Raw genomic sequence first — 19,351 nt, forward strand, 5'->3', positions numbered from 1 at the left:
TGGTTTTCAGGGCCCCTCCCATCATCCCCCTTCCTAACCTGGGAACCCTTCGGCTAGACCAGCTTGCCTGAGTTCTGTTCCCAGACCTGGAGATCAGGACGGGGTCTTCCCGGAGCTTAGGAGCACTGCTGGCCAGCTCTTTCCAAATGGCCACCTGTCCCTCAACTCATCTGCTGGCTTCAACCTGGCTTCCATTGTCTGCTCACAGGTCGTGGCTCCCCTCAGCATGGGAAGTCACCACCACCCACTCCTGCCTCTACCTTCCAGGCCTCCTGCTTCCCAAGGGGGCCCAGCCTGGCTCCACCCTCAAGCCCACGTGCCTTAAAGGGAGCACCTGTGTCCTCAGAGTAGGGCCTTGCTGAGGGCCTGCTTGTCATGGGGAGACTGCCCAAGCTGGAGGACTTCAAGGGGACTTCACCAGAGCCTGGGTGGATGGCCAGCCTTGGAGCTAGAGATGGGGGCAAGGTACAAGAGAAGATGAGAGTAGAAAGGGACAGGGCCCAGCTCAGGCCAGGCAGGGGTAGTGCTCAGTCTAGGAGCAGCCATAAGCCACCAGGGTCTTGGCCCTTGAGTTCTAAGCAAAAGAGAAGTTCATGAAGGAGGCAGTGTTGCGGCTGGGAGTGGGTGGGAGGTCACCACCAAGGGGACATCTTGTGTAGGGCCTGGTGCCACTGGAGCACTTGATGTGTCTGGGCCCACCTGCCGGAGGGCAAGGAGTCAAAGAGGAGGCTGATGAAGTTGGCAGGGGCCTTGAAGACTGGCTAAGGTGGCTGGGGGTGGCCCTGGCCGGAGGGGTGGGGCTCTGTTGGGGTAGTGAACAGGTGGGCAGGGCAGGGCAGGGTAAGGCAAGGCAGTTACCATTCGAGTCAAACCCGTTTGCAGGCAAGATCAGCTGCAGGGCCTGGCAGCCTGGCAGGGAGGGCGGAGTTAAGGAAACGCTGGTCCCTCTGGCTGGCTCTGCCATGTCAGGTCAGACCCGGAAGGGGCTGACTCACCTGGGATATGGGAAGAGCTTGAGGCCCCCAGGCAGCCCAACCCAGGTAGCCTTTGCTGCTGACTGGCCGTCGGTGGCCTTGGACACCACTCTCCTCGTACTCGCCAGCTGGCTCACCTGGACTCACCGCTCTGCAGTGAGCTTGCCATTTCCCACTGGTGGCCTCTACCTGATACCGGTTTAACCTAGGGGCCCTTGAAGAGTAAGGGGGCCCAGAGAGAGCGTGTAACACACCCTAGGATCTAGGATGTTTAGGAGCTAGAATGCCAAGCCAAATTCATGGCCACCAGCAGCCTGACATAGGGGAGAGGAAGGTGTTAGATGCTGGCCACCAGACTGGAAGCAGAAAAATGTTTGTTGGCAAGAGACAGAGATGAACTGAAGTGACTTTACACACAATCTCCAGCCCCATCCCCCCCCACACATATTTAAACATACACAGGGCTGCTTCCTCCCTATCTGAGAAAGCCCCAGAGGAAAGAGTACAGCTTCCAGAGTCTCCATCACCTCTCACTCCCCCCAGCCCCCGATGCTGGTCCCCATGCATGCCCCAGTGATGACTCAGACAGGGCCCTGCCCTCCCAGAGCTCACCATCTAGAACAATAAAAGGTGACAGCCACTATGCTAGATCGATGTAGTCAGAGGGACTGGGGGAGCACACAGAAGGAAGTGATCTACTCGCCTGGGTGGCCTGTGCAGTCAGGAGAGGATTTACAGACACTTGACTAAGTTTTGAAGAATGACAAAGAGTTCACTAACCAGACCAGGGGACAAAGGACAATCTAGGGAGTCCGAGTGCCAGGAGCAAATGCCTCAAGGAGACAGGACTTGAGATATGTTCAGAAGGCAGAAGGAGGTGAGTGTGGCTGGAATGTACTGAATCCAGGGAGATGGTGGCTGGATCTGCAGGGAGAGGTTGGCACAGCTGAATCCTAGGGCCGCTCAAAGACTTTGCCTTTTATCTCGAGAATGATGGGAAGCCATCAAAGAGCTGCAAGCAGTGGAGTGATGTGTAAAGTCTTACACTGACTTCTGTGTGGAGACTGGATGGGAAGGAAGGCAAGACCAGAGGCAGGGAAACCAATGAGGGGACTGGTCCTGTAGCCGAGACCTGGGAAGTGAGCGTGGAGAGAAGTGGATAGATTGGAGGGCCAGTTGGGACATAGATCTGGCAGGGCTTGATGAAGAAGAACCTGCTAGTCCATTCTTTTCCTTTTGCTCCCGTCATCCTGGTAGGCCAACTCACAGCAAACTCTGTGCTGCAGCCCCCAGCCCAGTGCCTTACACAGAGCAAGTACTCAGCAAGCATGACAATGACACAAATACTCAAAAAGCAGGAGTGAATGCCACTCATCAAACAGCACTGGCCCTCTGGGTCTGGAAGTGTCTCCCCACCCAGCTTGAGGGGTGGCCTGGCTTGCTGATGGGGTGTTCGAGGCTGGGCCTTGGGAACCCCATCTCCCCAGGATGGCTTTCCAGGGCGAGAAATTCCCAGGCCCAGCCGGGGAGCAGGCGCTCACTTTCTTCTTCCCAGCCTCTGGGACTTCCTGCATGATCTCAGCCGACAGCCCCCAGCCGCCTCCCCGCCCCTGTCTGGGATCTCCATCTGTAAAATGGATCTAGGAACAGTAGTTTTCGACAGAATTAACCCGCAGCATCTGTGGAAGTCATCGGCCCCGAGCGGGGGACAAATCGCGTCGGGCGCGGGCAGGGGAGCAACTAGGCAGCCGGGGCCCTTCACGTGGCGGAGGCCTGCCAGCCCGGGGCCGCGAGCCCAGAAGAATTTGCCTGGCAGATTTCCACGGCGGCAGAGCCTTCTGGAGCTCGCACCGGGCTCGGTGCAGGGAGCCCGGGCCTTGATTTCTCCAGCAGCCCCGCAGGGCGGGGCCGGGAAGGGGAGGGCGGGCCGAGGACACTGGCGGGAGAATGTGCGGAATGTGCCAGGCGCATCTACCTACCCCAGGAGAGGGCAGAGGAAGAGGGCCGGCCGAGGGGAGGGGCGAGGGGCGAGGCTCCGGGCGCAGGAGAAAACCTGTTTGTTCTCCTGCGGGCGGAACCCAGTCCGCGCCTCCTCGCCGCCCTGCGCGCTCCCCGCTGCGCCCCGCACCCCGCGTCCGCTCCCCGGCCGGGCGCTGCCCACCTCAGGGAGCCCGCGCCCCGCGCCCGCCGGACCCTCTGCCCGCCCCGCCAGACGGGCACCTGTGCCAGGTAGGGCTGTCTAGTCGCCGTCGCGCTGCCCGGCGGAGAGTCAGCGAGGGGGAAGCTGGACAGTGCCCAGCTGGGTGACGGGGGCAACTCAGGGCCTCAATTTCCCCATCCATAATCTCCACCCTCTCTAAGCATCCCTTCTGGGCTTCCACTGGGAAAGGCAATGTGCTTAGTTTTCTGGTTTTCATTAGAGCAAAGAAATTAAGGAGAGAGGTGCAGAAGCCTGGCTGGGTCCCTCCGTCCTGACTCGTTCTGGAAGAGAGGGTTGGGTTGTTAGTAAAAGGCCTGGGGCCAGGGTGCTCTGAGAGTTGATTGCAGGCGGCAAGAATAAGGGAATCACAGATCAGTTAGTTCTCCCTGTGTCCATTTAATAGAGGAGAAAACTGAGACCCAGAGTTTGGCTTGCCCAGGAGCCCAGAGCAGGAGGCTCACGGGTGGCTTATGATGAGCATGTGCTGTACACAGGGCGATCTCCTGGAGCCACTGGGAAGGTAGCTACTCAGACAGAAGGCGCCGAATCAAGTGCCACTGAGTGTTATCGACTCGATCTGCTGGGAGCGGGCTCTGTAGCTGGATTGTTTTTATGGGGGCAGGGGAGCCAAGAGCCTTGTCCTCTTTGGAAAGGCAGAGTGATACCTTGCCTTGGAAAGAGACTGAAAGCTCAGCTTCTCTGTCCACTCTGCAACTTCTGAGCTGGGCCACCTGGGAACCTCCATAGGTCCGAGGGGGTAAGACACCAGGCTGCCTCCCACCCAGGACTACTGGGGGCTCAGCTGAGGTTGGTGTTGGGCGTGCCTGGGCTTTGGGACATCCGAGGCACAATGGGACTTGTGTTCTCACTGAGCCATTTGCACTTCATTTTCACTTTGTGGGAGGCAGTACAGCCGCATCTGATAACCACTCTGCAAGCTTTGATAGGGAGCCCCTCACGACCCACCCAGCAGTGGTCCCGGCCTCTGGCACCTGTACCCAGTCTTGCCTGGGCCTCATGGCCTTTTGTACTTCTGATCGTGGTACGTGGCTGTGGACAGAAAGCAGGGCCCCATGGGCATGGGGAGGGACTCTAGGTTCCCACTCCCTCTTCACCAGCTCACTTAGAGCTGTTGGGGAAGGCAGGGGCAGTGGAGGGGGATCCTACCTTCCCAGGTCCTCCACTGCCTCATCTGAAAAATCAGGGACTCCTAAGAGGCCAGTTCAGAGGTCCTGCTCACCATTTAGAAGCAAGTGGCCAGAAGACAGATGCACAGACCAGGGGCCAGCTTGCTGGCTGGCCTTGGTACTTGTGCTGTTTGCCTCAACACCTGTGTGCCACCCCAGGATGAGAAGGAGCAGATCCGCCTCACCTGCCCTACCCCCTCTTTCCATCAATTCCCAGCCCCAGCCCTTGTGCTTCCTGGTCTGGCTTGGGGGCTCTATACTCAACTGTGAGGAGCTGATGGAAGGCACCCAGCACACGGCTAGGCACACAGCAGGTGTGCCAGATCTGTTCATTTCCACCCTCTGGACGGATGCTCACAGGGCAGCGACAGTGGTGGCCCATGACCACACTGGGTGCTGCAGCTCTGAGTGGCATAAGCACCAGGGGCTGTGGGAGCCAGGAGCGGGCTTGGCTTGGAGGATCAGAAAAAGACTTCCTGGAAGGGGAGGGCTTGGACGCGGGAGGAAGAGTGCGTTCTTTGGGGATGCTTGAGTCTAGCCTCCCCCTTGTTCCCGAAAGACCAAAGCAGGGTCTTCCTAAATGCTTGGAGATAACTCAGAAGCAGGTCTTGCCCCAAGAAATGACGGTCTAGTTGGGAAGAGAGATGAGCCATCAGTAAGGAGCTGCCACCTGCATCAAAACTGTCCTCGCTTCCTCTTCAACGGGTGTCCAGATTCCAGATGGAGTGCCCCTAGCTGAGGGCAGCGACCCCAGGCACAGCCAACGCTTCAGCTCAGGCTTCTCTAGCCTGTCCTGCATTTCTGCTTAGTGTCCCAGTGACCTCATAAGATCTAGCAGTGGGGAGATTCTGGGCCTCTAGCAGGGGGCCTGGGACCTGCCCACGGAAGGCATCAGCACCCAGTCCCTGAACTGTCCTCAGTCGAATGCCAAGAAGAGTTTCAAATCTGGCCCAGTGCACTCTAGAAGCTGGAACCCTGCCTTTTCCCTTCCCCTCTCAGCCTCCACGGCTGACTGATCCCTTTGGTCTGGGTCTCGATTCAAGCCACAGTTCATAAGGTGCCAGCTCAGGCATAACACCAGCTTGCTTTCTGCTTGCCAAGGGAGGCTGCCCCCACTGCCAGGCCCTCCTGCCATCCGGCAGGACCATGGCCGGGGAAGAGGAGAGGTGCTTTCTATGGCCCCAGAGCTCTGAGAGGCAGCCCACGTGGCTCCCCAGACCTTTGGGCTCCTAAGGTTGGGATCCGTCAGGGACTCACACCTCTGAGAGTGACACTCAGGAGAGGTTGGTGTCATTCACTCTGAGGGTCTCAAAGTGGTATCAGGAGATGGTTGGTAGTAGGGTGTGCAGCAGGATAGGAAGGTGCCTTTACAGCCCAGCAGTAAGAAAGTGGCTCGGAGGCCAGACTGGGTTGAGACCGCAGCTCGGCCGCAGTCTAGTTGTGCAAACCTGAGCACATCACAACACCTCTGGAGGCCCCGGTTTTGTCGCCCAGACAGAGAGGAGGCCGAAGCCAGAAGCTCCTGCTGCACAGCCACAAGCAGCACGGAGGTGAGGGCCTGTCAGGGCCGTGGGCTGAGCCAGGACTGCAGTGGCCTCCTTGGGGGCCATGGTAGCCAGAGGTGAGGTTGAGGCCAGGCTGGGAAGGGTGTGGACTCCCCACCTGAGGAAAAGCCATTTAAACATCCCTGCCAGTCTATGCCAACCATGCAGATTGTGTCTACCCCCAGTTAAATGATTTGCCACACCACCATAATTCTTGGGTCATTTCTGGATGCCTACTAAAATCAGATTGGCTTTCTTTTATAATTTTCACTGTTTTGGTTTTTCACTTTTGGATTAATTTAGAACAACATAAAAGTGATCAGAATGGTACAAAGAACTTCCTTATCTGGATTCCCCACTGTTAATGTTCCTGAGTTTTCTTTCAGAAGGGGAAATTGATGTGAGGGTACTTGTACGACAGTTGCTTCCCACTGAGGAGTGGCTGTGGTGGGGCCAGGAGGTGGGTAGGGCTGGTGTCATTTCATTTTTCCAAAGGCAAACTGAGTCAGAGAGAGGAACTTGCTCAAAACTCACTTGAGGATTACCTTATTTCACAGAAACACGTACTGATTTGGCACCAGAAAACAGAGATGACTGAGGACTGAGAAGGGCGGGGATAGGGAAGCGGGAGGGGCAGGGCTGGGTGGAGAGGGGACTGAAAAATGGAAGGATGAGAGGCCTGTGGGTGCCATTCTCAATGTCTAGCATGGAAGGCAGGAATCTGCAACTTAAGCACACGTCCCAGGGGACCTGGATGCCAGAGGGACCCAGGGGCCACTTTCAGAAACACTGCCAAGGCTTTTCCCATAGGGAGCATGCTCACTCCCTATTTCCAGAGAAAGCTGGAAACTAGAGCAGCTGCGGTGTTTGTGGGGCTCTGGGGCCACATCCTGGGTCCAAGAGGTGGCCTGGCCTCCGGGGCCAGAGGTGGGCAGGCCCCAGGCTGCTGCCCGCTGTCACTGACAGTCCCTGGCCTTGGCCCCATCTGTGAACACACCTCGGGTGCTCGGTCTGGCCTCCTTGCTCTGGTCCCTGCGACCCCTGGGTCATCACGCCAGTTTCTGATGGCTAGGTCAGTTTCCCAGAGAGCTTGATGGGGCAGAGGGTTGCTATGGAGTGAGCAGGCACAAGGCTTACAGTCCCAAGAATGGAGATCCCTGGTGAAAATGCTTACGCAGACAGTCCCTCATCACTTCTGCCCCGCAAGCTCCTACTCAATCTTTCATTCTTTCAGGAGGGCCAGAGCCAAGGGGCCTTCTTGGGAAATGCAGTGTCTGGCAGTGTCCCGCAGGGCTGCTCTCAGCTCCTATCTGTCTGTCTGTCCAGCACCCAGCCTGACTTCAACCTTCTATAAATGCTCATTGACTAAATGAAAATGTGGCCTTGGGCAAACGCTTTCTCCTCTCTGGGTGTCCATACTCCCATCCAAAAATCAGGGCAGTAATAAGAGGTAGGGGCGGAGCTCAGGGAACTCTGGGTCTGGGATGGACAGGAAGGGGAGAGAGGAGGGCCTGGGAAGGGGGAGGGCAGCCTGTGACTAGGACAAAAGGAGTTGGCTTTGGCCAGTGTTAGTCAGGGGCGGGTGGATGGGACTTCCCTGTCACTGGGCTGAATGGGTGGCAGCAGAGGATGGGGAGACTTGGTTGAGGTGGAGGGGGGGCCCAGGTCCCTCTCAGCCCCATTGGCTGTCTGTGTGGAGATGGGGAGGGGCTTCAGACCACCTCGGTTCCAGGATGCAGAGACAACTGGGGTGTGTAGGGGAAGGGACGGAGCCAGCCCAGACCCAGCAGGAGGGCTCCAAAGCTTCCTCTGGCCCCTTCTCATGGCAGCCCAGGGAACAGTGCGGGGAGCTCATATGGGTGGCTCTGGCAAAGCGTCTTGTTTGGGGTGAGGGCTCATGCACCAGCCCTACTGCTCCCAGCATGTTGGCCCCACCTAGGACATGGCCTCCACCAAGACATCTCAGAGGGTCCTGCCCAGAAGCCTTCACTGGCCCTTGAGGCCAAGCCACTTCTGAAATGGCCCAGTTGCCCTAAGCAGTTGTTTGTATCTGGCCTGCTGAGAGCGAGAAAATGGGCACAGGAGAGCCAGGAGGAATCCCAGCCCCTAGGGAGTGACAGGTGGCTGGGTGGCTGTGGCTGCCTCTGCCCCCCTGGGGCCCAAGCTGAGCTCCCAGAACCTGGAGGGAGCTGGCCCGCCCCAGACGGCTGCCTCCCAGTGCCCCTCCAGTGCTGACACCGAGAAGTCTAGATTCTGGGGTGTTAGGGGTGGGCTTGGGGGACGTGAAATTCCAGATCTTCGTACAGAAGTCATTTACCTGTAAAGCACATTTACAAATACTACCCCCACTCCATGCAGTTTTTTTTTTCCATATTACATTGTCTCCCTCTGCAACCCAAGTCTCCTCCCGCTTTTATTTCCACATGGTGTGCATCCTTCTCGCCACCCCTCGGCTTCCAGGCAGGAGCCCTGGGCCTGGAGCATCACAGGTGGTCAGGGTGCTCCACTCTGCCACTCAAACAGGCAAGAGAAGCTGGCCAGGGCTCCTGGAACTGTGTGCTGAGCAGCAGACTGAGGGCCTCAGTCATGACCCAGTGGTTCAGCCATCCATCTGGAAGGCTTCTGAAGGGCCCCTTGCCCCTGGACGGCTGCGGAGAACCTCTGGATTCCAAGAACCCCTGGAGCAGCTGCAGCAATGCCTGCTCCACCCCTCCCTGGAGGATAGCACCCCATCTGCTGACTGCCCTACTGCTAGCTGCTGAGACTGGGAATCAGGATGATTGAGACCATTCATGAGACCTGGTCACGGGAGACTGCTTCAGAAAATGGGATGTTTGATCATTCCAGCCCTTTTGGCCTGGGGGATAAGTTTGGCTGACCCAGTGTCAGCTTAGGTCGGCCTGGGTCCAAACAGTCAGCCAAGTGCATGCCTTGAGAAAGGACTGGACGTGGTTACCCACACAGGGGATGGAGGTCAGGGGACTTTCAGCATCCCCAGCCCCCTCCATACTCCATGTCATGTTCTGCTTCGGCATCATTCATCTCTGTGTCCAGGCCTTTCTCAGCCCAGTGTGTGGTGTGCACGCCAGTTCAACCTTGCACTTCTGGCTGCAGCCTCCTGGGCCACAACCTGGGCCCTCCCTCCCTCTGATGGGGGGGCCTTTGCCCCCGGGGGGATGTTGCAGAAGAAGGACAGGCCTAGGAGGGAAGCTTTGAAACTAGCACCTCATGGGGTCCTGTGGCCCTGGTGATGGGCAGAGGGGCTGCACTGAAGCCCATGCCTTCCCCCCACCCCACTGGGGCCAGGTGCAGGGGTCAGGGAGCACTTTGAGAACAGGCTTCATCTTCAGCCAGACAGGGAAAGTGACGTGTCCAGTGACTTCTAGCAGAACCAGGAGTTGGAGTCCATGTCTCTTGGTCTTTCCTTTGCACATGAGTTGGAAGAGATAGCACGAGTGCCCTTCTTGTGAAATGACGGATGATGGGCCCAGCCGGCTTGTCCCTGAGGCTTTCTAATCTAGGTGTGTCCCCCACCGCCCGCTCAGCTTTGGTGTCTGCTGCCCCCTTCAGGCTCTGGTGGCAGCCAGGCCGGCTGCAAAGGGAAGTTCTCTGAGGAAGGATAGGTGGGGCTCTCCAGCCAGGTGGGCTTTGACTGTCTCAGTGTCACTGTCCCCTGGGGACCCAGTCTGCCCCAATTCTGGGGCAGCTTGTTACCCTGAATGACCTTGAGAGGGGCTTCTCATGGGCACTTAGACGCTAGAGAGGACCCTGATCTTGAAGCTTGAAGGCATTTGCTTGAAACACACCCAAAAAGGACCCAGGTGTCTCTTCTAGAAAGTGGCTCTAAGGCACAGAGGGACTTTTCTTTGAGTCCATTCCCTGATGCTGGGGCCACTGGAGGCTCTTTGTCCAAAAGGAACATTTACAGTGAACGTGGGCAGGAACCTCACCACCACACCTAGATCCAATGGGTCAAGCTGTCAGTCAGGTGACAAGGGGCATGGCCTGAAAGGGGCATGTACAGAGTCCTCCCTACCTCCCTCCCACCCTCTTCTCACTGAGGGTAGCAGCTCCCAGGTTGAATTGGGCCAGGAGGGAGGCATGAAGGGACTCTGGCAGCCTGGAGCTTCCGGCTGTTTGTCATAGGAGGGCCAGAGGGGACAGGTGTGACAGCCTGGTCCCCCTCGCAGGTTTTGTTTGTCTGTGATTTAGTTGTGACACCCTCATCCAATGGTGGAGAGCCGAGGCCCCACGGGAGGAAGGAGTCTCCTTGCTGCCGGGCCAGCTGTCTTCTCCCAGACCCACCCCTTGCTCCTGGCAGCACCCAGCTGAAGGATCAGAATGGGCTGGGTGCCCCCAGTTTAGGAACGAGTTGCTGGGACACAAGGGACTTTTCATCACTTCACCTCTTGCCTCCTGCCCCAGACAGGAGTGCTTACGTTTCTGCTGACGTGACGAAGGAGGCCACATTCTGACCCAGAGACCCATGAAAACTCTTGCCTACAGAGCTTTATTAAATGTAGCCTGAGGTTGGCTCCTGCCCTGGGTGGCCCAAAGCGTCAGTGGCTTCATCCAGATGTCCTTGCTGCAACCGTATTTGGTCACTGGGCCTGGGTATATGGGTCACTCTCTGGACTGTGCCCTCTTGCCCTGTCCCGCTACTTCCTCACTCTGACTCCTCGCTCACACCTACGAGGTCCGCCCAGACCTGAGAAGTGGGCTATGGTTCCAAGAGACAGAACTGGCCAGCAAGGATCAGAGTGTCACAACTCAGGCCTGTGGAAGAAGCCCTGCCCCTTGTTCTTCTGCTGGGTGGCCAGCGCCCAGCACACACACGCAGACAAGCCCCGACACCCGTGCCCCCTGGCTGTGGCTCCTTGGTGTAAAGCAATGTTCTGTGCTCCTGGATGGCCAGGCTGAAAGCGTTTTGCTCCTCTTCCCTCCTGGTTTACCTAGGAGGTCCCTGCCTGGCAGCCGGCACTGCCCACCCCCAGCCCCCTGCCATCCAGGGTGGAGAAGGGTAGTCACTCAGCCCGCTGTCTCATTCCACACAAGCCCTTGCCTCCAAGACCCCAGGCAGGGGACCTGAGCACTGGGCTGCCTGTGTTCCCAGGCCCCACGGCCTCACCGACACCGTGGCATTCTTCCCGTTGTCTGGAAGAAGCCAGCCCATCCCAGCTGTGCCAGCAGGACCCAGGGAGGGGCACTTCAATCCTGGGGCGGGCTGCTGTGGGGGTGGCAGCAGCACCAGAGTGAGGACCTCAAGGGGACTTGAAGCTCCTCTGGGCTGAAGCTCAAGGCCATTTGTCAAGGGCAGACACAGAGGCCTGCTTGGGAAAGGGGGTGTGCACAACACGTTGAGTCAAGAAAGTTGGCAATTCTAGAAACCTTTCTCAGAGTTAGTTTTGTCATCTCGGAGGCAGAGCACATCCTTGTGGGGTAACAGGGTGCCCCCTCCTCCCACTGTTTCTCTCCATCTCTGTGTCCTCATGCGTCAGCCGAGCATTTGTGTCACTGTCTGCCAGCTCCCCTGGCTCCCTCGCTCCCTCTGGTCTGCCTGCATCAGCTCCAACTCCACTCACTGATGGCCTCTGACACCACCAGGCTCGACAACAGGCTCCGTGCACCCCTCTCATTGGCTCTTCGCTTCGCTCTATCCAATCAGGGCCAGAAACCCTTTCGTTGGGAGGTTGCCAGGCAGCCTTGAGAGGCTGCAGCAGCAGGGAGGAAGGTCCAGGGCAGCCATCCACATCAGAGAGGGTTTGTCCCTGTCTCTCCCAGACAGCCCTGCTGGGGACACACCCCTGTGCTGCAAGAGACATGGGCCGGCAAATGGAAGAGGAAGAAAGAAGTGGGTAAAGGGCAAGGAGGGTGGCCTGGCCTGCTCAGGAGGACTTGGACATGGTCCCGAGCCTTCTTGAGACAGGCTGGTATTGTCCTAGTGGAGGGCCTTGCTTAGACTTAGCACGGAAAGGGGCCCTGCATAGTGGGGCCTCATCTAGTGAGGCTCCAGCAGTGTGTCATGATGGATGCCTGGGGTGGAAAGTGGCAGATAAGCCACCCATTCCTTTGATGATCCAGTCCAGGCCCTTGGGCAGGGCGATGTGACCACTCCTAAGGAATCAGAAGATTTTTCCCTATCAAGGTAGAATTGGGGCCACAGTCCTGAAAGGTACACAGAGTGGCTGTCCTGACTAGGCCCGCACTCACATGGGCCATTTGGGAGGTGAGGACATTCACCAGCATCCAGACACCTAAGTCACGGGATGGAACAGAGCTGGCACCAAATCCCAGGGAACAGCTCGTGTTCTGACTTGGGACCATCCTGCCAGGAGGTGACCCGGTGAGCTGGTCCACAGGCTTGGTGGATCAGCATTACTTTAGATAGTGGGATAACATCACAGCCATATGAGGCCACTGAGGGACGAGGAGCAGGGCTTTGAGCCTGGGGGGACGGTGTTTGCTCTCAGGGTGGGTGGCCCCTCCTGATGGCAGGGCTCATGGGCCAGGAGGGCCTAGGAGTAAGTGCCCAAGTGCCCAGAGTAAGAGGAATACTGGAGCTGCAGGGTGTGGGCTGCCCACCTCGGAGAGGATTCTGGGGTCTGGTGCTCGGAGTTGGTAGTGGCTTGAGCCAAGCACCATCTACATGGCTGGCCGAGTCCAAGAGTCCCCTCCCTCCAGCAGGTGTGAGCCAGCTGCTGGGGCCAAGTGCCCTGCTTTTCCAGCTGCCAGCGGTGGGTGTGCCCGGGCCGCCTGGACACTGGCATTATGCTCCAGGGAGCACTACGTGATGTCACGTATGAGGTCAGCCAGGCTACTGCGCAGCCACAGCTGGGGCTCAGGTTCTAGCTGAAGTTGTTGGAAGTGTTTGGGGGCCAGTTGCCCAGCCTCCCCAAGCTCAGTTTGCTCACAGTGTAGCAGGACGAGGGAATACTTACTGCTGCCAGGTTGTCCTGATGCCTAGACTGGGTGCTCACAGTCCACATCCAAAGACCTCCTGGGAGGGCAGGGCCAAGGCTACAGTCAGCTGGCCGAGGGAGAGGGAGGGGGAGTCCTCCCCACATGTGCAAAGTGCATTCCTTCTGTCTTACTGCACCCCTAGTGTTCTGAGCCGAAGCCTGCCTCCTGCTCGCAGGGGTGCTTCTGCTGCTGTGTGACAGAAAGACTATAAATACACAGAGGAGCAAAATGTTTTTGAATATATCCTTTCAGAGGTTTCTTTTCCTGTGAATTCTTCTGTAAATATATTTTTAAGGACATGGAAACATCCTACACATCTTGTTTTAAAAGCTGCATTGTAATATGCTTAAATACAACTATTGGGAACTTCGAGTATTGCCAAATTTTCACCATCATTTTCAGCACCAGGAAGATACCCTCTTGTGTGCTATGTTCTACTTATACAATTGTCTCCTTAGGAGAGATTGCTGTGAGTGGAGCTGCTGGATCAATGGGCTCGCCCTCTCTAAGGCTTTTGATACACATGGAGACCTGTCCTCCAAAAAGATGCCCTGACTGACCTTCCCTAGAAATGCCCTGCGGAGTGGTCCACCCAGCCTCCGAAGCTGCTCCTGTCTGCAGTGAGGGTTTTCTCATTGCCTATTGATTGGACGGCCCACTGCCCTGTTCTCTGAGAAGGGTTAGATGAAGGGAGGGGATGATGGGCCTGAGAGGAGATGTAGGTCAAAGGTGACATTAAGTAAGTCAGCAGCACGGCCCCTGCCAGCCTCCAGCCCAGCGACATAAGCAGAAGTACGTGGATGAACTTGGCAGGCCCACCTTCCAGGGATGCTGAGGCATATGGTCCACTTGGAGTACAGTGTTCATGGAGGAGGGGTTGGTAAGAAAAGTGGCCAGGGGACTGGGGAGTTTACTCCTAGTCTTAGAGACAGTAAGGAGCCAGCAGAAGCTGAGTGAGAAGCGAGGGCTGATGGGTGATCAGCGAGGCACAGATGAAAGCCAGTGGACCAAGGAGGAGGTCAGAAGTGACTGTGGCCTGAACCAGAGCTGTGGGGATGAAGGGGAAAGTCAGCTGTCCAGCTGAGACATAGATTCAAACCTCATATGTCCATCCGTCTGGCTGGTACTCATCACCTGAAAGTATCCTTGTCCTAAAGAGCTGCCACCTTCTTCAGGCCCACCAGAAGTCTCTGCTTCCTGACTCAGATTTATGGTCCCATCAAAAAAGTGTTTTGACTTCTAAGATGCAGCATGAGCCCTGGCCTTTGCCTGGTGAGGTGGGATCTTAGCTGTAAAGATGGGGCCCCACTCCAGCTCCGCCCTCCCGTGCTGTGGGCTCTTGTGCATGTCCCTGCCCCTTTGGCCCAGGAGTCCCCAGTGGCCCCTCTGCCTCTGTCATTTTGTCTGTGCGTGAGTCTGTCCTGATTTTGGAGGTGGCTTCTCTGGTCTGATTTGGCAGAAAACTTCTAGGCAACCTGGCCAACAGGCTTGTCAATGGGAAACTGATGAGTTCCTGAAGGAGCTTAAAGGACAAGTAGTAGGAGGTCCCAAGCTGAGGCCCAGAGGAGGCCAGGGCCTCCCCCAAGGCCTCCAGACAGTCAGCAGCACCAGGACACAGGGGACCAAGATCTCAGGTAGCCCAGTGGGGCAATTCCATGGGCTGCTGGGAAGGGACAGTTGGGCAGTGTGGTCCGAGGGGCCTACAGGGTGAGGTCTGCTCGATAGAACTCTGACGTGGCAGCCCATTCGCAGTGATGAGGTGCTGTTCCTGGCACGCAGTGGGCTCAGGCCTCCTAGGCTGCTCATTTGGTGCTGTTTATGGGAAATCCAGCTCTTGCTGATGTGGCAAATTTGGTTTGCTCTTGGCCCCCAGCCCTGCCCATTTTTGTGTGCCCCTAACCTCCGCGGAAACATGTCCAACACTTGCCAGCTGGCAGCAGGGCCCGGCTGCTCAGGGCCTGGCCCTGGAGGGGCCCAGAGGATGGCAGGCCCCTCCAAGGGAGGCTGCTCTGCCTTAGGACGGTGCCGGCTGAGCCAGGGCTTCTGCTTCCCTCCACACCCACTTGCTTAAGCCTCCGGCCCCTCTCCTGAGGCCCTAGCAGCCAGCCGTGGCGGGTCAGTCCTGCAGCTAGTCCCATGATGGGTGCTGTGAAGGCCTTGGAGACCACCACGGCCCACCGCTCACTGGCCACAGAAGGGTAGCACCTGGCTCAGGGGCAGAAAGGGGACAAGGCGGGAGGGCAGGGCAAGAAGACAGAGAAATGAAGAGAGAGTGGAGGGCAGGACGTTCTCTGCTTCCCCAACCTCGCCTGCTGCCCGAGATCCATTAAGAGTTGGCTATGGAGTCCTGGGCTTTCCTCACTGGGAATAGAGCCAACCTCTGAACCACACAACAAGGACAAGTTGAGAGTCACTGCCGCTTGGCTCTTGTCTGTGAACTTTGCTGTGCTGGGAGGTGCCAGGCGCTTGCAAGAACATTGGTGCGTTCGGTCCTCACAGCTGTCCCAAAGGGTAAACTTTTATTTTTAACTCCTATTTGATTGATGAGGGCACTGAGGCATCCCGGAGAAGTTAGATGACCCTTTTGAGAGGTTTGTCAGACAACTACTAAGGAGTGAGAAAGATGGTCTAGCCCCAAAGCGGCTGTCCACCAGCCTCTGCACTTCCCCCATTCCCTCCTTCCAACTTCACCAGCGTCAGCCCCCAGGGCGGGAGTCTGGCCGGTTGAGCTCTCAAAGAGGGTTTGTGGTCTGCCCTTACCAGCCATCTCTCCAACAGACAGCCTCTGGCAGCCCATGTCGTGTTCTCCAGGAGACTGGCCCTGGGCAGACAATGGGGTGTGCAGCCCAGCGGGTGCCTCTGCCCAGGGCTCCATCTTCCTAATGCTCAAAGGACAGCCTGGATGGTCTCAGTGTGCCAAGGACTATATGGTAACCCAAGAGCCATTATGAAAGCATGAAGTGACAAGCCATGGTCTTGCCTTTGCCCCAGGAGCCTTGTTGAATCCACTGAGAAGGGGCCTGCACAGCGAACGCCATGAGCATCTCAGCTCTTGGAGGCACCACCAAAGGTGAGGCCTGGGCTCCCTGTTGTCCCGGGCTTGGAGTTCGGCTGCCTCCTTCCAGGCCTGCCCCACGAGGGCCCCAGGTTCTGCCTGGGCAGCAGAGTGAGAGATGTATTGGGAGGGCTGGAAAGGAGGCCTCGGGGTCCTGGGGCTGGGCTTTCATTCTGAGGCTGTTTGACCCCCACCAGGGAAGCCTCTCCCACCAGGCGAGGCGGAGCGTAATAATGTCCTCAAGCAGATGAAGGTTCGAACCACGCTGAAGGGGGACAAGAGTTGGATCACCAAGCAGGATGATTCGGAGGGCCGCACCCTGTGAGTCTGGGAGGCCTGGAGGGTGGGCAGTAACAGGTCGGGTGTGGAGTGGTGCTCCGTGTGACCCCGTCCATACCTGGGGATGCCAATGGGCTTCCATTGCCCGGAGCTCAGCCAGGCTACTTGGACACAGGCCCACTGGGGAGGGCAGAGCACGGGAAAGCAATCCAACTGAGGATCAAGGGATGGGAAAGCCAGGGTACCAGGCTGTGTGCGCACTCACAGGCCTGCGGCATGTGGAGGCAGGCCAGGGAGGGAGAAGGTGAGACAGGAACCAGGGGCCACATTCCTGGGGTGCATGTAGTGCAGCCCCCACCTGCCTGGGGGCCCAGCAGGCAGCCACTAGGATGGAGGCCCCAGGGTGGCTGGTGGCAGGGACTCTGGCAGTAACACTTTCGGGTTCCCTCTTTCCCCAGAGAGCTGCCCTCAGGCCGGAGTCGTGCCACATCCTTTTCCTCACCTGGGGAGGTACCTAAGGCCAGGTAAGAAGTGGTGCCTGGATGGCTGATGGGTGGGCCCCTTACTGCAGTCCTCAGGGGACATGGAGGGAGCCCGAGCTGAGAAAGGACATCAGGGTTTATGGGGAGTCATTTGAAGTCCACAAGAAGGATGGCCTTTTCCCATCTGCTCCCTCGTCAGAAAGGGAGTGCAGAGGTCACTGGGTCCACGTCCTCAGCTTTGCTGTGTGGCCTTTGGGTCGGTGCCTCCCCTGCTGGGCCACCATGGTTCCAGCTGTCACCTGAGATCAAAATTGTCATTGAGACTTCCCCTGCAGGGAGTGAGACAATGTTTGTCTCTGAGGTCCTTTGAGTGACTTTTTCAAGAGTCACATGTGACTCCCTCCTGTGGGTAGGCCTGATGGCTGTGTGCACTTGGTAATCAGTGTGCCAAGAGAGACTCACACATTTGCCCCAACCATCTCCCAAGTTCAAGATGACATATTTTGACAGCTGGACAAGAGGAACAGACCATCCCTCTCTATTTTGAGGACTCTTGCATAGCGGCATTCCAGGAGGCTCTGAAGTGTGGGCACATCCTGCCCACATCTGGAGGAACTACTCCTGAGATGTAAGGGGTTAGAGTTAGGATTAGGGTTAGGGTTAGGGTTAGGGGGACCACCAAATCCAGACTTGATCCTGGCTCCAAACAGCTGGCAGTTGGCAGGTGAGTACAGTGCCAGGCCTTTCCCAGTGGTGGGGACAGGCAATGGTGGCGACTGGAAGGGAGGGGTCCAGGCTCACTGCTAGCTCCAGGGGCTGCATCCAGTAACTCTGGCTGGTAATCTCTCAGTGACTCAGCCCCTGTTACCTGCTAGGTCCTGTGTTGGGTACAGAGGACACAGCCTTCTACTCAGGGAACTGACATCCCAGCAGGAACACAGGCATGACCCCTTTAGAGAGGAGAACATAGAAGAGAGAATTACAGGCTGCGACAGGTGCGGTTGGCGAGGGCTTGAGGGTGGTTCAAAGATAGTATTGTTGTTGGGTGGTATGTTTACTTTGAGGGGTGCAGTTCTCACCCTGGACTTCGATTTGGGAGTATATTTGGAAAACATGTCCCGGAGCACTGTGACTCAGGCGCGGGAGCAGGAGGACCCGGAAGCTTACACACATCTTGGCTGTCCTTCTCTCCTGGGGATGTCCAAGGCCAGTCAGGGGCCATAGTCCAGCCTCTCCAAGCCACAGGTATTTCAGCCAAAAATGCTTGTGTGGCTAGAAGAGGGATAAGTCACCTTTCTTTCTCAGGTCCCAGTGCAAGTATCCCTGCAAGTTGGTCACCTCCAAGAGGCTGTCCCCTGTTAAGGACAGGGTCTGTCACAATGGAGAACACCCTAAAGACTCTCCCTCACTGCTTCAGCCCCCGAGCTCCTCTATTCTCAGACAGAGGAGCCATCTGCCGAGTCCTTGTCTCCTGCCCCTGAGCCCGGAACTCACAGCTCTGCCTGCCCTGCACCTTCAGCTCTGGCCTGCCCACACCCTCCACCCGAGTCCTCTGAGCCCCTCAGTTGCTTTCAGGCAGGAAGTGCCCAGCACGTGGAGTCTAATGTTTTCCAGCCACTGACCAAGCCTTGGACGTGCCCTCCAAACCCAGACTCCCATCAAGACTTGCAATGTGGAAATCCCAGGGGCTGGAAAAGGGAAGCTCGAGATGGGTGGGAAGTAAAGGGCAGCTGGCCTCTGCTGGCTCATGCCTGGGCTCTGCCCCTTGGGCCCTCAGGAGGCTTCCTGGAGGGGACCAGGCAGGGTGGGGGCCTCAGCCCCAGGCCTCCAACCACAGAACCTCCAGCTTGAGCTGGGTCAGCTCTGAGGGCTGTTAGCAGGCCACAGAGAAACCCAACTTTGAAGGGGACACTTCTGTACAAATGCCTAGCCATGGAACATGCCTTCCTGGGCACCTACTGTGACCCAGGGCCCGGAAGGATCAGCCATGGGTCCTTTTCCTGGGGAGCATGAGGGAGACAGGCAGAGCAGAACTAGCACCCCAGCTATGGGTGCAGAGGGGCTGGCTTTCTTGGGAAGCAGCTGGCCACTCTTATTTCCCTTGTTCTGACCACCCTGGGGCGATCACTCGGCCCACCCTCTTTGCTGTCATTGGGCAGCCTGGGCCCGCTGGCGAGTCCTCGCTTCACATCACACCTTCTTTTCCCCTGGCAGGCCCCCGAGCACAAGGGCTCCCACTGGCTACATCATCCGGTAGGTGACCGTAGGACCATGCCCATCTCCCCGTGCCCGCCCACACTGCCCCCCGGCTTCTCCCAGGGGAGCTCACTGGGCTGCTTCTCCCGGGCTGTCTTTCAGGGGAGTGTTCACCAAGCCCGTAGACAGCTCATCCCAGCCCCAGCAGCACTTCCCCAAAGCCAACGGAGCTCCAAAAAGGTGTGTCCACTGGGTGTCAGCCGGCGGGAGGTGTGAGGGCCCATGGCCAAGCTTAGGGCAGAGTGAGCCCTCTGCCTGTCACTGAGGGGGTGGCGGGTGGCAGCTCTCTTCCTGTGTGAGGCAGGGCCCTGGACCACTACCAGTGCCCTGGCACTTGGGCCAGTCCCGACTGGCCCTGGTCACCAGGGCAGAAGCACACAGAGGAGGCTGGGCAGGGCATGCAGCCTTGACCTG

The 19,351-nt window shown here is 57.6% G+C and overlaps 1 protein-coding gene across 22 annotated transcripts in view; it reads left to right on the forward strand.

Moving 5' to 3' along the window:
- The first annotated feature begins 3,046 nt into the window (after positions 1-3,046).
- Positions 3,047-19,351, forward strand: part of ZNF185 (zinc finger protein 185 with LIM domain) — a 60,221-nt gene continuing 43,916 nt past the window's right edge. For 9 of the 22 annotated variants that reach the window (XM_032476009.1, XM_032476011.1, XM_032476022.1 and 6 more), the window contains exons 1-7: positions 3,047-3,203; positions 15,857-15,935; positions 16,118-16,241; positions 16,658-16,723; positions 17,557-17,676; positions 18,896-18,934; positions 19,040-19,117. In XM_032476009.1, the coding sequence (XP_032331900.1) occupies positions 15,902-15,935; positions 16,118-16,241; positions 16,658-16,723; positions 17,557-17,676; positions 18,896-18,934; positions 19,040-19,117 (461 nt within the window). In that variant the 5' untranslated portion in view covers positions 3,047-3,203; positions 15,857-15,901. The remainder of the gene's footprint in view (positions 3,204-15,856; positions 15,936-16,117; positions 16,242-16,657; positions 16,724-17,556; positions 17,677-18,895; positions 18,935-19,039; positions 19,118-19,351) is intronic. The other 13 variants (XM_032476017.1, XM_032476021.1, XM_032476025.1 and 10 more) reach the window with 4 other exon arrangements.

The sequence above is a fragment of the Camelus ferus genome, chromosome X, assembly GCF_009834535.1.
Source record: "Camelus ferus isolate YT-003-E chromosome X, BCGSAC_Cfer_1.0, whole genome shotgun sequence".
Taxonomy (NCBI): Eukaryota; Metazoa; Chordata; class Mammalia; order Artiodactyla; family Camelidae; genus Camelus; species Camelus ferus.